Source organism: Phyllobates terribilis, unplaced genomic scaffold, assembly GCF_046119375.1.
Source record: "Phyllobates terribilis strain yellow unplaced genomic scaffold, ASM4611937v1 Scaffold_5__5_contigs__length_657084704, whole genome shotgun sequence".
NCBI lineage: Eukaryota > Metazoa > Chordata > Amphibia > Anura > Dendrobatidae > Phyllobates > Phyllobates terribilis.
The window spans coordinates 414,550,620-414,566,844 of record NW_027362765.1 but is presented as its reverse complement, the minus strand read 5'-3'; the positions used below and the strand labels follow the sequence as shown (position 1 = coordinate 414,566,844).

Here is a 16,225-nt window from a genome sequence, read left to right as displayed (position 1 = left end):
TCTTTGTCACATCTCCCCAATTCAGTAGTTGGAAGTGAAATGCTACTCCGGTCAGACACCGCTGCGCTGACGCCCCTGATATGCCCCTCATCATTAGCTGGTGGAGAAATTCTATGGTGACTTGTGATCTGGCTTGTTCACATTGGTCAACCCGTCTGCCTGCTACTAGTCGTGTCCATTCTTCCCATGCCTTACCGTATGCTTGCCACGTCGACGGGGCAACTAACGCTCTGATTAATGGCATCAACTATTCGCCACTAGATCCCATAGGGAAGGTGGGCAACTGTTGACCCGATGGGTGGGCATTGTGGAAGAGCTCTGTGAAAATCTGCCAATTGAATTGTTATAAAGCGTTAGCAGCAGCTTTAGACCCCTCAGCATAGTGGCTAGCGCGGACCCATACATTGTGTTTTAGGCACAGGAATGCTAGCCTGGGTAGTAGGCCTAGCACTGGGAGAGACGATGATGCCATCTTATTAATGCAGTGCGCTAAGCTGGTGTTTTTTGTTATGAAGCGTATATTTTTGTAAGCCAGGAGCGCGCCCCATATTTCTATTGCTACCACTATTGGGAAGAAAAATTATTTTCAGGGCTAGATGCAGCGAAAAATTATTATTAATTGAAAAGCTGGTGGAGCTTGGTATAGATGGCCTAATACAATGAGACCCACACACTGCTAGAAGGCCAAATATTTTTTCAGAGTTAGATGCAGAAAAAAATTATATTCAGTTTGCAACCTGATGGAGGTCAGTATAGATGGACTAATAGAACAAGTCCCACACACTGCTAGAAGGCCAAATATTTTTTCAGAGGTAGATGCAGACAAAAAATTATTTTGAATTTGCAACCTGATGGAGGTCAGTATAGATGACTAATAGAACAAGTCCCACACACTGCTAGAAGGCCAAATATTTTTTCAGTGCTAGATGCAGAAAAAAATTATATTCAGTTTGCAACCTTATGGAGGTCAGTATAGATGGACTAATAGAACAAGTCCCACACACAGCTAGAAGCCCAAATATTTTTTCAGAGGTAGATGCAGAAAAAAATTATATTCAGTTTGCAACCTGATGGAGGTCTGTATAGATGGATTAATAGAACAAGTCCCACACACAGCTAGAAGCCCAATATTTTTTCAGAGGTAGATGCAGAAAAAAATATATTCAGTTTGCAACCTGATGGAGGTCAGTATAGATGGACTAATAGAACAAGTCCCACACACTGCTAGAAGGCCAAACATTTTTTCAGAGCTAGATGCAGAAAAATATTATATTCAATTTGCAACCTGATGGAGGTCAGTATAGATGGACTAATAGAACAAGTCCCACACACAGCTAGAAGGCCAAATATTTTTTCAGAGGTAGATGCAGAAAAAAATTATATTCAGTTTGCAACCTTATGGAGGTCAGTATAGATGGACTAATAGAACAAGTCCCACACACAGCTAGAAGCCCAAATATTTTTTCAGAGGTAGATGCAGAAAAAAATTATATTCAGTTTGCAACCTGATGGAGGTCAGTGTAGATGGACTAATAGAACAAGTCCCACACACTGCTAGAAGGCCAAACATTTTTTCAGAGCTAGATGCAGAAAAATATTATATTCAATTTGCAACCTGATGGAGGTCAGTATAGATGGACTAATAGAACAAGTCCCACACACAGCTAGAAGGCCAAATATTTTTTCAGAGGTAGATGCAGAAAAAAATTATATTCAGTTTGCAACCTTATGGAGGTCAGTATAGATGGACTAATAGAACAAGTCCCACACACAGCTAGAAGCCCAAATATTTTTTCAGAGGTAGATGCAGAAAAAAATTATATTCAGTTTGCAACCTGATGGAGGTCTGTATAGATGGATTAATAGAACAAGTCCCACACACAGCTAGAAGCCCAATATTTTTTCAGAGGTAGATGCAGAAAAAAATATATTCAGTTTGCAACCTGATGGAGGTCTGTATAGATGGATTAATAGAACTGTAGCGCTGGCGTCCCTGCCCTCTGCTAGGCAGGGACGCTGCTCCCCTCACCGCTCTGCTGTCAGCGCGCGCTCCGTCCCGGCGTCCTCCTCCTGCTCTGCTCCGTGCCCGGCGTCCTCTCCCCGCTCTGCTGTCAGCGCGCGCTCCTTCCCGGCGTCCTCCTCCCGCTCTGCTCTCAGCGCGCGCTCCTTCCCGGCCCCTGTGCTTAGGGCGCGCGCGCGCGCGCTCCCCTCCTCTTAAAGGGGCCGCGCGCGCCGTCCTAAGGAGTCCCCGGCCAATGGCCGGAGGACTTCATCATATATAAGGCACCTCCTCCAAATTGGAGGTGCCCGAGCAATGTTGTTTGCACCTGTGTCTCACCTGTGCTTCAGCCCTCAGGTCCCGTTGCCAGTTACCTGCCAGTTACCTGCCTGATTCCTGCCTGAATACTTGTTACCTGTCTGCCAGTCTGAGGTCCGACGGTCTGCCTTACTACTCCTGTCAGTCTGTCTAAGGACCAGCCTGCCCGCTCACCTGGGAGCGCATATCAGCTACCTGCCTGCTTGCCTGAGGTCCGACGGTCTGCCTTACTACTCCGGTCAGTCTGTCTATGGACCAGCTTGCCCGCTCACCTGGGAGCGCTTCTCCGTTACCTGCCTGCTTGCCAGCCCGGAGGCTCCGTTGTCACGTGCTGTGACCACCAGCTATCTCAGAGACTCTTGCCCGCTCACCTGGGAGCGCATCTCCGTTACCTGCCTGCTTGCCAGCCCGGAGGTCCCGTTGTCACTTGCGGTGACCACCAGCTATTCCAGAGACTCTTGCCCGCTCACCTGGGAGCGCTTCTCCGTTACCTGCCTGCCTGCCAGCCCGGAGGCTCCGCCGTCACGTGCCGTGACCACCTGCTATTCCAGAGACTCTCGCCTGCTCACCTGGGAGCACCCATCTACCATCTGCCTGCTAGCCTACCCGGAGGCTCTGCCATCACAGGTCGTACCTACCCCTTACCCAGAGACTGCCCTGATCACTTGCTGTATCTCCCTGTCCGTTCACCCAGAGACTGCCCTGATCACTTGCCGTATCTCCCTGTCCGTTCACCCAGAGACTGCCCTGATCACTTGCCGTATCTCCCTGTCCGTTCACCCAGAGACTGCCCTGATCACTTGCCGTATCTCCCTGTCCGTTCATCCAGAGACTGCCACCCGCTCCCTTACAAGGGCCGCCCCCTTGTATAGTAGCTCAGAGGTTCCGCCTCCCGGACCCGTTACAAGAACAAGTCCCACACACAGCTAGAAGCCCAATATTTTTTCAGAGGTAGATGCAGAAAAAAATATATTCAGTTTGCAACCTGATGGAGGTCTGTATAGATGGATTAATAGAACAAGTCCCACACACAGCTAGAAGCCCAATATTTTTTCAGAGGTAGATGCAGAAAAATATATTCAGTTTGCAACCTGATGGAGGTCAGTATAGATGGACTAATACAACAAGTCCCACACACAGCTAGAAGCCCAATATTTTTTCAGAGGTAGATGCAGAAAAAAATATATTCAGTTTGCAACCTGATGGAGGTCTGTATAGATGGATTAATAGAACAAGTCCCACACACAGCTAGAAGCCCAATATTTTTTCAGAGCTAGATGCAGAAAAAAATTATATTCAATTTGCAACCTGATGGAGGTCAGTATAGATGGACTAATAGAATGATGCTATGCCCAAAAGATTTTACTTCACTAGGTGCAGTAAAAAAATTGGTATTCTATACACAGGTGGTATATCTTGCAACACAGATAGGCTACTCCACTGACTAACACACTCTGCAATAGGCCAAAAAGGATTAGCTTTGCTAGATTCAGCCAAATGCTGTGATAAAAACTTGCACAGCACTGGCACAGACCTGCCTGGCAAAAACTGATAGGAACTGATGTAACCTAGTCCTGAAAAGGACTCCAATTACAATTAGTCTTTACTCCCACAATCTATCTATTTAAGAGCACAGACCTGCCTGATAAAAGTCGTAGGAAATGCTGTAACCTAGTCCTTAAAAGGGCTGCAATCACAACTATTCCCTACTCCCAAGCTATCTGTAGATTTGTGCGAAAATTGGCTTGAAATTAACAAGGTATAGCGCACACAGCAACAGCGGTGCCGTCTAACACGCAGCTGCAGCAGTGAGAAAATGGTGGCGACGGGGAAAATGGCTTGGTCTTATAGAGCAAGGACATGTGACATACACTGCCAATGACACATGCCCTTGCTTGTGTGAAAAAAAGCACTTCGCTCCGTGTGTGCGCTGCTGATAGGCTGACAGATTGCACCTCCCCACTGCAAATGCGGGAAAGAGAAAAAAAAAATGGAGATCTTCATTGTTCCTGCAGAGATCCATCCCCTGCCCCTCCCCCCACCCCGCTGTACACTCAAACTGCGTATTAACATTAATTTTCATCATTACTGAGAAAAAATCCAGTTATGATTTTGGTGCACGAACAGTTATCGAACATAACCTCGAACAGCCGAATTTTTCTCAAATTGTTCGTGTTCGCCGAACGGCTCGAACACCCCCCAAAACAGCTCGAATTTGAGATTGGCGAACAGTTCGAGTAGAACAACGCTCATCTCTACTCAGCACTATGAACTCTCCTGAAGGAGAAGCTAGGACCCACCGAAGGATTCTCCGGTTCTCTGCTGGGCCTGTCCAACCCTGCCAAGAATTAGCCCTGGCTAAGAAAAGTGTGTGGGAAGGTTCCCGGACATTTTATGGCTGCTTTTTACTGTGGACTTGGCTCTAGTAAGATGTACCATCCCTGGCCACATTCACCTGTCCACGTGTTTGAGATTAGGTGGTCCTTCCCACTTAAGTCCACTGGGGAGGGCACGGGTACTCTTGTGGGACTCATGCTGGTGGAAGGCGGAGATGACACCGGGAGAAATAGTGGTGGCTGGGGACCGAGTATGGACACCTGGCCGCCGCCGCCATAAAGTTGTGTACAGCTTCCGCCTCCATGAGCCTTAAAGGCCACATTTCAAGTGCAAGCAAGCAAGTAGTTTAGAAATGTGGCAGTTTAGTATTGAGGCCTGTGGGTGGCTGGCTGGCTGTATTCTTGCGCTTGCATTCAAAGTAACAGAAAACTAAGCAGATGGTGGCCTCTATCATCATCACGACTACACCTCAGCACTATGAACTCTCCTGATTGAGAAGCCAGGGCCCACCGGAGGATTCTCCGGTTCTCTGGTGGGCCCGTCCAACCCTGCTGAAAAGCAGCCCTGGCTAAGAAAAGTGTGTGGGAAGGTTCCCGAACACTCTATGGCTGTTTGCGTGGGCCACTCAGTATCTTATGCTCCTTTTTGAGAAGCTAATGTATTTGGGCAGAAGAAAAGGAAATTGTGGATGGCTTTGCTACTGGTACTGGGGGCACTTCTAATACCATGGCGTGGTGCCATAGTTCATTGGAAATATTCCAGGCTGGTTGGAGCCAAGCTGATTCCCATAGAAAGTACCAGCAGCAAGCTAAGGAGATGGTGGACTCTATTATCATCGCGACCTCTATCATCATCATGACCTCTATGAACTCTCCTGAAGGAGAAGCCGGGGCCCACTGGAGGATTCTCCGGTTCTTTGGTGGGCCCGTCAAACCCTGCCGAGAAGTAGCCCTGGCTAAGCAAAGTGTGTGGGAAGGTTCCCGGACACTTTATGGCAGATTTTTTACTGTGGACTTGGCTCTAGTGATATGTACCATCCCTGGCCACATTCACCTGTCCACGTGTTTGAGGTTAGGCGGTCCTTCCCACTTAAGTCCACTGGGGAGGGCACAGGTAATGCTGTAGGGCTCGTGCTTGTGGAAGGCGGAGACGATACTGGGAGAAATAGTGGCGGCTGGGGACTGAGTATGGACACTCGGCCACCGCCGCTATGAGGTTGTGGACAGCTTCCGCCTCCACGAGATTAAAAGGCCACATTTCAAGTGAAAGCAAGCAGTCCAGAAATGTGTCAGTTTAGTATTGCGGCCTGTGGGTGGCTGGCTAGCTGCATACTTGCGCTTTAATTCCAAGGAATGGGGTAGGGACAACTGAACACTGCGCTGGGACAATCACGTGGACGGTGATTGTTGCAAGTCTGCAATGACAGGTGCATGGCAGGAGGCATCTTCGCATGCGCCAAGGATCACTTCTGATGGGCACACTTTTAGGCAGTGACCTGGGAGTCAGATGCTTCCAAGGGTCTTCCCCATGCTGTTCCCATGTCTTTTCAGCACTGTATGCATGTGTCTGATCATGTCTCACACACCACATGGCCAGATAAGGTTGTAAAATGTTAAAATGACATTTCCAGGTGAATGCATTTGTCTTGATGAAAGCAATGCAAAAGTGCAAAAACCCATCAAAAATGCTGCTTGTGAACATAGCCCAAGGTGTGGAGGAGCATTTTTTTTGTATATTTATTTTGCCTTATATACAAGTCATTACCCTAGAAAGGATGTTCCTTAATATATTTCCCAGGAAAATCCATTTTGGTTTTGTTTTTGCATGTTTTATTGTGAGTCCGTAAAAGTGGCGTAATACCTCTGACAACGTGGTTGACAGCAGTGACCTGGGAGTCAGAAATGCTTCCAGGGGTCTTCCCCATGCTGTTCCCATGCCATTTGAGCACTGTTCCCATCAATTTGGGCAATTTTTAGGCCCTCTGCAGACCACTGGGGGGGCTGCTTGAAAAATGCTCAAGTTTCCCATAGACTTACATTGGGCTCGTTACTCGGAGCGAGCACTCGAGCATTCCAGTTTGCTCGACTCGAACAACGAGTGCCCGAGCATTTTAGTGCTCGCTCATCACTATATGAGACTTATAATTGGGCATTGTTTGGTTTGGATTCTTGAGCACTAGTAAATAGGCCACCATACAGCAGGTTTCTACAAGGCATGATCCATTGTAAGTTATGACCCAGCTTAAGAGGCTCCAATGATGTCCTGGCACTTGGGGTGCACAAATAGAACAAATCATAAATAATCATGATTGCCAACCGCCCAGAAATTCCAAGATAGTCCATAAAATACGGAACTTTTTTGCCCTGTCTGTAAAAAAAATGAAGACATTTCCGATTTTTTTTTTTTTAAGCTGAAGAAACTTATTCAAATTATTTTGACTGTAATTATCATCATTTTTCAAGTTTACACTAATTGCAGCTGATGTCTTCATATGAGAATTATGGGCTGTAGAGATGTATGATTTATAATTTGTCAATGTGTCCCTAAAAAATATTGTCTGTGATTTTTTTGCTAAGCTACCCAGAAAAAATGAAAATTCAAGTTGGCAACCCTGATCATAATACTAATGGTCACTATAGTGTTTAACAGTATTACTTTAACATGGTATTGTGGTATTTACTTTGGCATACTAAATTATCTTTAACAATCTGCTTGTGGCATCATTGATAATAGGCACTGTATTATTCCTGCAAGTAAACCATATGAGGGGGCACCTACAGGGCATTGGGCATCAAATGTAAGAGCAATCACATTTTTCCTCACCATCATGTCTGATTTTTTTTAAGGCTGACTGCTTTTGTTGTGAAGACGTTCAGTAAATCGCAACCTTACATTTTTGTTGATGAAGTTCAGCTCAGCGCCTCCTATGCTTGGTTAACAAGAAACCGATTCTATTCTGGCTGCTTTCGAAATGTGGGCAAACTGTTCCACTCATCCATGAAGGTATGACCATTTCTTTGTTCTGTTGTGATCTAGACAATATAGAAAGCCTGACTTTGTTGATTAATTGACAATACCACATTATCTTTGTGTAGCAACTCACTCAGGAGAAATAGGTAACACACTAAAAACTGCAACTTACCCTGCCAGTTTATGTACAGACAAGACATCCTGACCCTGCAGTCCCTAGTGGTTCCTGCATGAGCCTAGATAGCCCTAACCACAGAGTAAATGATGGCAACTTGTACCTAAGCTGCCTGAAAGGCCATCGAGCACTTTATGTTCCTCCTAAAGAACCAGAGGGCAAAGCAGAGTGTAAATTACCTACAGAAGGGAAAGTGTGCTGAAATAGAAAGAGATCCCAGAGTGATTAAAACAAACCACAAAATACTAAATAAAGGATTAAATATGTATTGTTCGAAAATATGCCGACAACTTTCTAAAAAGTGACAGAAAATAAGTGTAGGATAAAGAACAAAAGCAGCAGAGAGATAAACCCTAGCTGGTGTTTCACTGACTGGCTAAAATGGCAGCAGTATGGCTGGACATCCAAATGAGACTATTACAAGCAGGAAATACCAGCAGGAGGAAGGTATATAATGCTGCAGTGGAAAAGGTGATAGGGCAGACAAATGAGAAAATGAAGACATCTGTTACCTTAAACAGACTGAAGCAAGGATAACAAAAACTAAACATCCAGAGAAAAGGTGTATCTGCTGTGGCTTGGTGGGCAGAGAAGCCGACCAAAAAGAACAGGCTGAAGGATTAGAACCCCCACGCATGACACACATCTTCACAGGAAAGAGAGTTCTACTTTTTGTCCTTTCTATGGGAGAAAAAGATTGTCATATGACCCTTCAGCCGGTTTTATATTGCCGTGTGTGCCAACACTGTGGGACTTAGGTGGAAGACAATACTTCACTTCATTACATGGTCCTATGAATTATCAGATAATATGTATCCAAACATCAATGTGTCCACTGTTCTTGTGCTAAATAATACTTATGTTACAGGGGGGTGTTGAAGATGATGTGTCCCTTTCCACTTATGTTACAATAGCACTGCTGGAGGCAGGGAAATCTCCACAAGTAAGTAATCAACTACAAAAATTAAATATGGATTAACATAGCAAGTCCATTTTTAGGTCATGTGTGACATTAATGCAAAACGCACTTGTATGCCTTAAAGGATTGTAGACCAGGCAATTTTCCAAGACTCATATTTCCTAGAAGGATCTCAAGAACTTGACCTCCGTTAGACACCTGAGCACTATGCCTGTAAACAGAGATAATTGTACAATTGTGAGTAAAATTGATAATAGGCGTGCTCTACTTGATGCTCATGGTAAGATTTGCAACGCAGTCAGTTATTTTGCTGTAGGAAGTGAGAATGATTGGGCATTTTTCAGACTATTACAATCATTATGGACACCTTTTGGATGAATCCTCCAGTAAGAAGAGATGGCAGGAAATGCATAAGAAGTAGATGTTCACTGCATTGCTGTCGTTACTATCATCACTATCATTACTGCTAGTTTTAAAGGGAACCTGTCACATCATTTATCCCTACTAAACTGCCTTCAATGTCTTACAGGTCATGCAATGTGCATCACTAACATGTTATTCTCAGGCTAAACAAGGAAATCCCACCCCTGCGTGCTGACAACCAGCTCCCTGGGCATGCGCATTGAAACTGGGTGTACATGCCCAGCTTTATTTGCTATATGCACATGCTATGGAAGCAACTGTGAGTCAGAGGATTCATGCATGTTGTTAGCATACGCCATTTGCACTGCCGCTGCCAAGAGGTGAAGAAGAGGGTAAGCATCTCTGGACAGAAAAAATGTGGCCAAACTGCCCTTGTGACTCACAGTGGATTCCTAAGCATATGGCAAATGAAGCTGAGGACGTGCACCCAGCTTCAATGCGCATGCCCGGAAAACTGATTTCCATCACACAGGCGTAGGAATTCCTCGGCAATTGTCGTGACATCGGGGCAGTTCAGCCCGTCAATCTCTCTGCGTTAGGCATGACTACTGTCCCACGGACTATGTCTGAATCTTGAGAAAGCTGCCCTGTGACAGCGAAACGCGCGTCGAGGTGCGCATGCTACCTGGTGCCCCCCCCCTTACTTGCGTTCCCACCCAATCTGGTCTTGTCCCTGTGGTGAGTACAATATTTTCAACCACCTGGCAATTTGAGTCTCTTTTACACTTGCTCAGGTCACTACTCTAGTGATGAGTGCAATCCAATGTTGACAGGAGCACTCTATATGCATATTCCTGACTAGTTATGTAGGCTCTTTGGTGACTCTAATGACTTGATCGTATTGGGATGGGACGCGTTACATCTTGGGAGCTTTTGATAGGCACTTTGCACTTTTTTGTCTCCTATTTTTATACTCATAATATGTAAATTTTGGTACTGTATACCTATTGATTAATAAATATTTTTTTCTCTTTGTAAGCCAATTGTACTCTTAGTTCTTTTTTGTTTATTAACCAAAATATGTAGTTGCTTTTGCTGTTTGCCTGGCTTCAGCTTATATTGCTTTGTGAAACAATTTCTCCTCCAAAGAACACATTGGTTAATTTCCTAATGATCAGTTCCATTTTTGACTAATGGCCAGCTCATGCCTCATTCCCTTAGACAAACGGTGGAGCTTAGCCTATCTTGTCCTTCTGCAGACAAGGCAGGGGAGGGAGGCTTCTGCTGCAGCCAGTTGTCTTCCAGCCACATACAAGACAGTGAAGAGACAGGGTTGTGGTTAAGTTCCTTACTCATGAGACACAAATAGATTTCTTAGTGTTAATTAAGTAATTAATTAATATGATATAAAATAGGTGCAAAAAGGTGAACATTTCAGAACATTTTGTTTTGTATTTTTTAGATTATAATTAAACTGATTAGCATAAACACATACTCCTTCTACTGGTAATATTGTGCTCCTAATGGTGCCATGAAATACCCTTAAAGGGGTTGTCCACCTTTTGTGGACAGTTTTTTTCTTGCTTAAATGTATGCAATTGGGGCTAAAAATCATTTTTGAAATTGGGTTTCAATAGAAAACATTTAAAAACATATATCCAGTATATTACACAGTCTATTGCTGGTTGTGGAATATGTTGCACATTATCTTTATTTTATCAGATATATTGGGATATGATTTTGTGGCACTTACTATTATACAGGTATGACAGGTTCTCCTCCTGCTCTTGTTAGTGCAGCTTTCCTCACAGACTGCACAGCTCTCCAGTCCATACAATGGTGGAGGAGCAGTGACCAGACCTGTCCATCAGCCTTGTCCAATTGAAAACCTCACATGATTAAACTGATTTTCTATTGGAGGAGACTGATGGACAGGTCTGGTCATATGTTACTCCACCAGCAGCCATTGTATGGCTAGGAGATCTGTGCAGTCTGTGAGGAAGGCTGCACTAACAAGTATAGGAGGAGAACCTGTCATACCTTCATAATAGTAAATGTCACAAAATTATGTACCCAACACATCTGATAAAATAAAGTGCCCGACCCCGGTAACGCATTCTGCAACCATCAATAGACGGTATAATACAGCAGTTATAGGAGGCAAATGGTGCAAAAATTTTAATACAAACCAATTGCAAAAATTATTTTGAACCTCAATTACATGCATTTAAGTAACAAAAAATTGTCTTCAAAGGTGGATAACCCCTTTAAGTAAGAGAAAAGAGTAAAAATCTCAGCATTCATGGTCTGAAAGATATAGACCCATATAGAGACAAAAATTCAGAATTTTCTGCTTGGAGGCTAAACTCTGAATCAGTTCAGATAGTTTGGAAAAGTTGTCATTTGTCTTTTTACTGCATCTAATTGGAGAAAATTCAAACTTTAATTGAGTGGATTTTTATTCCAGGACCCTCTGGTTAGAGATTCAGTTCTTTGCCTGCAACAATTGGCTTTGAATGTTAATAATATGTACACCCAGGCCTTGCTTGCTTATGCCTTCACATTATATGGAGACACTTATTACAGGAAGATCTTATTGGATAGACTGGAGCAGAAAGCTGTGAAAAAAGGTTCGTTGACAATTTTCTAACAGTTGAAGCACCTACGACCCGCCACTGTCTTGGCCTAATAGGACAGTTCCTGCCAACTTTATAATGTATCTGTGCGCTGTGAAAATTTTACAGGTCACCTCCCTTTGTCAGACACCTTAAGTGGTATCAAAGCAGTCGCTACTGACATTTAACGGAAATAAATTGCTGGGATCAGTGTTATCTACGATCCCAGCAGTTGCGGCAGAGGTGTGGCGAGGTACGACAGGGGTAAATAGGACTCAACTATGACAGATATTTTGGTTACTGTTGACAAAGGGGTTAATCAACAAGTTAAAGGCATTTTCTGTATTTTCTAAATCGGGAGGCCCAATGCTTGAACAGACATGCGAATGGGCTGCGAATCACTCACCTTTTCCCAATACAAAAATATATATAAAATATACAGTACAGACCAAAAGTTTGGACGCACTTTCTCATTTTAAGATTTTTCTGTATTTTCATGACTATGAAAATTGTACATTCACACTGAAGACACTAAAACTATGAATTAACGCATGTGGAATTATATACTTAACCAAAAAGTGTGAAACAACTGAAAATATGTCTTATATTCTAGGTTCTTCAAAGTAGCCACCTTTTGCTTTGATGACTGCTTTGCACACTCTTGCCATTCTCTTGATGAGCTTCAAGAGGTAGTCACCGGAAATGGTCTTCCAACAATCTTGAAGGAGTTCCAAGAGATGCTTAGCACTTGTTGGCCCTTTTGCCTTCACTCTGCGGTCCAGCTCACCCCAAACCATCTCGATTGGGTTCAGGTCTGGTGACTGTGGAGGCCAGGTCATCTGGCGTAGCACCCCATCACTTTCCTTCTTGGTCAAATAGCCCTTACACAGCCTGGAGGTGTGTTTGGGGTCATTGTCCAGTTGAAAAATAAATGTTGGTCCAACTAAACGCAAACCGGATGGAATAGCATGCCGCTGCAAGATGCTGTGGTAGCCATGCTGGTTCAGTATCACTTCAATTTTGAATAAATCCCCAAATTTGGACTCATCTGACCAAAGCACAGATTTCCACTGGTCTAATATCTATTCCTTGTGTTCTTCAGCCCAAACAAGTCTCTTCTGCTTGTTGCCTGTCCTTAGCAGTGGTTTCCTAGCAGCTATTTTACCATGAAGGCCTGCTGCACTCTTAACAGTTGTAGAGATGTGTCTGCTGCTAGAACTCTGTGTGACATTGACCTGGTCTCTAATCTGAGCTGCTGTTAACCTGCGATTTCTGAGGCTGGTGACTCGGATAAACATCCTCAGAAGCAGAGGTGACTCTTGGTCTTCCTTTCCTGGGGCGGTCCTCATGTGAGCCAGTTTCTTTGTAGCGCTTGATGGTTTTTGCAACTGCACTTGGGGACACTTTCAAAGTTTTCCCAATTTTTGGGACTGACTGACCTTTCTTAAAGTAATGATGGCCACTCGTTTTTTTTTACTTAGCTGCTTTTTTCTTGCCATAATACAAATTCTAACAGTCTATTCAGTAGGACTATCAGCTGTGTATCCACCTGACTACTGCACAACAAGACTGATGGTCCCAACCTCATTTATAAGACAAGAAATCCCACTTATTAAACCTGACAGGGCACACCTGTGAAGTGAAAACCATTTCCGGTGACTACCTCTTGAAGCTCATCAAGAGAATGCCAAGAGTGTGCAAAGCAGTCATCAAAGCAAAAGGTGGCTACTTTGAAGAACCTAGAATATAAGACATATTTTCAGTTGTTTCACACTTTTTTGTTAAGTATATAATTCCACATGTGTTAATTCATAGTTTTGATGCCTTCAGTGTGAATGTACAATTTTCATAGTCATGAAAGTACAGAAAAATCTTAAAATGAGAAGGTGTGTCCAAACTTTTGGTCTGTACTGTATATGTGGCACCCCAGGGGTCTGGTTTTCCACAGTAATGTAATGTTATGTCTGAGAGCAGGTGGGAGGTCCTTTGGTCAGGGATCCTGTGCATGCCACACCTCCTGCCCAGTCTTGGGAGGGGAAGAACTTCCCCTGTATAAACCCGGGGCTGAGGCAGGGTGAGTCAGACAAGTGGAGTAGAGACAAGAAGCAGCATAGGAAACAGCAGAGTTACAAGGAGTCAGGGGCTGGCAGCTGCAGAGTTCGCCCTGACTAAGAAGATTCTTTACCGGACCCGGAGTCCGAGGCTGTGGGGACTAACTCCTACCCAGCAGCAGAATCCGTCAGGCAGGGGATTTCAGGTCCTCTGGCCCAGAAGCCCGAAGGCACGGTCACACGCGTGGGACCAGCACCGCCATCGTGGAGCGGAAGCCATTAGAAGGCCCCGAGTCACCGGCCATACGGGTGAGCACCACACGGTACACTCAGGGACGTGGGCTACTTACATCAGCTTCTAGCAAGGTAGCCAGAAGAGTACAGTCAGTTTGGGAGGCCTACAACTACGCCTGGCCAGGGGAGATCCCATCTGCTCAAGGACTGACCAGGCCCCGTTCGCTAGCAAGTACTCCGGGAGGGTCTATCGTTGTTACCAGTAAAGACCCTGAACTACACCGTACCGTCTCTGAGTGGTTCCTGCTACCCCCATCATCCACGTCGGCTGCCCTGAGACCATACCCCTCCCGTTGGGGGTTATACTATCACGCTGCATAATCCTACCATCGGCCTCAGCGGTCTGCCCCGCAGCAGCAGCTCCCTGGCTGCACTCCACGGGTGGCGTAGTCATCAACTATTTACTACTAGTAGACTGCCGTCCAGTTTGACTCCCTGGGCACGGACCGGGTCACCGCCACGAGACTACAACCCTCCACGGATCCGGCTCCGGGTAAGCTCCCGCGTGCGCACCGCAGCGCGACACAGGCCCAGGGGCGCGTCAACTTTGGCGTAGTCGGCAGGATTTCGTGCCCGCAACCACCGGGTACTGCGTGCCTGAAAAGCAAAGACTGTTCAAACTTACCAGTGGTGAAGATTCCCGCTATCCGTGGAGGTTTCCCGCCATCCGGCGCCATCTTCTACCTTCTTCCCGCCATCCGCGAAGTTTTCCCGCCATCCGGCGCCATCTTCGACCTTCTTCCCGCCATCCGTGGAGTTTTCCCGCCATTGGACGCCATCTTGAGGACGCCGCGCGGGAAGAAGAGGGGCGTGGACTCCGAAAGCGCGCGAGAACTGAAGCCCCGCCTCACGTCCGGACGTTGCGTAAGGTCCTGGAAGGAGCCCAGCAGACGCCGACGTCACAGGAGCGCGACGGAAGGTCCTCAACCCTGACGATCCACTGCGGAGCCGCGGCCTACGGAAGAGGATCATCGCAAGGTAGGCCACGGTCCACTAGGGGGGAGGAAGATGTCGGATACGGAGGAGAGCTTCACTGCCTCAACCCCCGCCAGCGCTACCGCTGCTGCAGTTATGCCCTTCACCATGCCCTATATCCCGGGAGCAGCTTGGCTACCCCAGTACTCAGGGGAGTCACATACCCTGCATGACTTTAGAGAAAAGCTGGATAGCCTCTTCCAGGTGTACCCCCTCACAGAAGAGCAAAAAGTGAGCATCCTGGTGGCCCAACTAACAGGGGCAGCCAAAAGGGAAGTAAAATCCTGGCCACCTGGGAGGAAGACTGTCGCAGGGATACTAACCCGGCTGAAGGACACCTTTGATACCCGCACCTCAGCCGAGATTAAGCTTAGATTCTACGGGTGCAAGCAGCGAGCGCATGAGAGTATAAGGGACTATGCACTAAACCTACAAGAGGCCCTGAGGGCCATAAAGCAGACCGACCCTGATGGGGTGGGAAACGAGGACAGGCTGTTGACTGAACAATTTATAGAGGGTTTATATTGCAATGCCCACCGAACCCAGTTGCGGGCAATGGCCTTACAGGATCCCCATCTGGACTTTGCACAGTTCAAGGACAGAGCCATCCGGGTGCTCCGAGAACCGGCACCAGGTGGCGTTGTGACCCACAGACGCCCCACTACCACTTACTACCAGGAGGCGGCGCCCTTGTCAGCAGGGCCTGTGGGAGCTGATGCGCAGGCTTTGGACAATGACCCGGCTCCAGACCTACACCATCAGGTCCAAGAGCTAGCTAAGAGCGTTGCTGCGCTAACCCGAACTGTGCAGTCTTTACAGGTTTCCACCCCAGGGAAGATCCAGCTGGCATCCGGACCGGAGGACATCCCGTGGCGTCGACCAAGGAGGACCCCACCGGCCAGAGGAAGACCCAGTGACCGATACAGTGAGGACGGACGACCCATCTGCCGCCGCTGCAATCAACCCGGACATATGGCAAGGTACTGTTCTTTAAACGGGCACAACCTGGGGTAGAGGGCCAACCCCCAGGAAAAAGATCACCAGGCCCATCGAACTGGCGCGACAGATATGTGGGAGGACGTCCAGTCTTGCCTGTGGTACTGGATGGCATTCCCATGAGTGCCCTACTGGACACCGGGTCACAGGTCACCACCATCCCGTACGTGCTCTTCAAGCAGTACTGGAATGACTCGGATATTACCCGCTACC

At 46.3% G+C, this 16,225-nt stretch overlaps 1 protein-coding gene across 4 annotated transcripts in view; it reads left to right on the top strand.

Moving 5' to 3' along the window:
* The window catches only part of LOC141273393 (alpha-2-macroglobulin-like protein 1), a 185,954-nt gene that overhangs the window by 131,768 nt on the left and 37,961 nt on the right, over positions 1 to 16,225 (top strand). For all 4 annotated transcript variants that reach the window (XM_073685157.1, XM_073685156.1, XM_073685155.1 and 1 more), the window contains 3 exons: positions 7,501 to 7,657; positions 8,668 to 8,742; positions 11,549 to 11,711. In XM_073685157.1, coding sequence (XP_073541258.1) covers positions 7,501 to 7,657; positions 8,668 to 8,742; positions 11,549 to 11,711 — 395 coding nt within the window. The remainder of the gene's footprint in view (positions 1 to 7,500; positions 7,658 to 8,667; positions 8,743 to 11,548; positions 11,712 to 16,225) is intronic.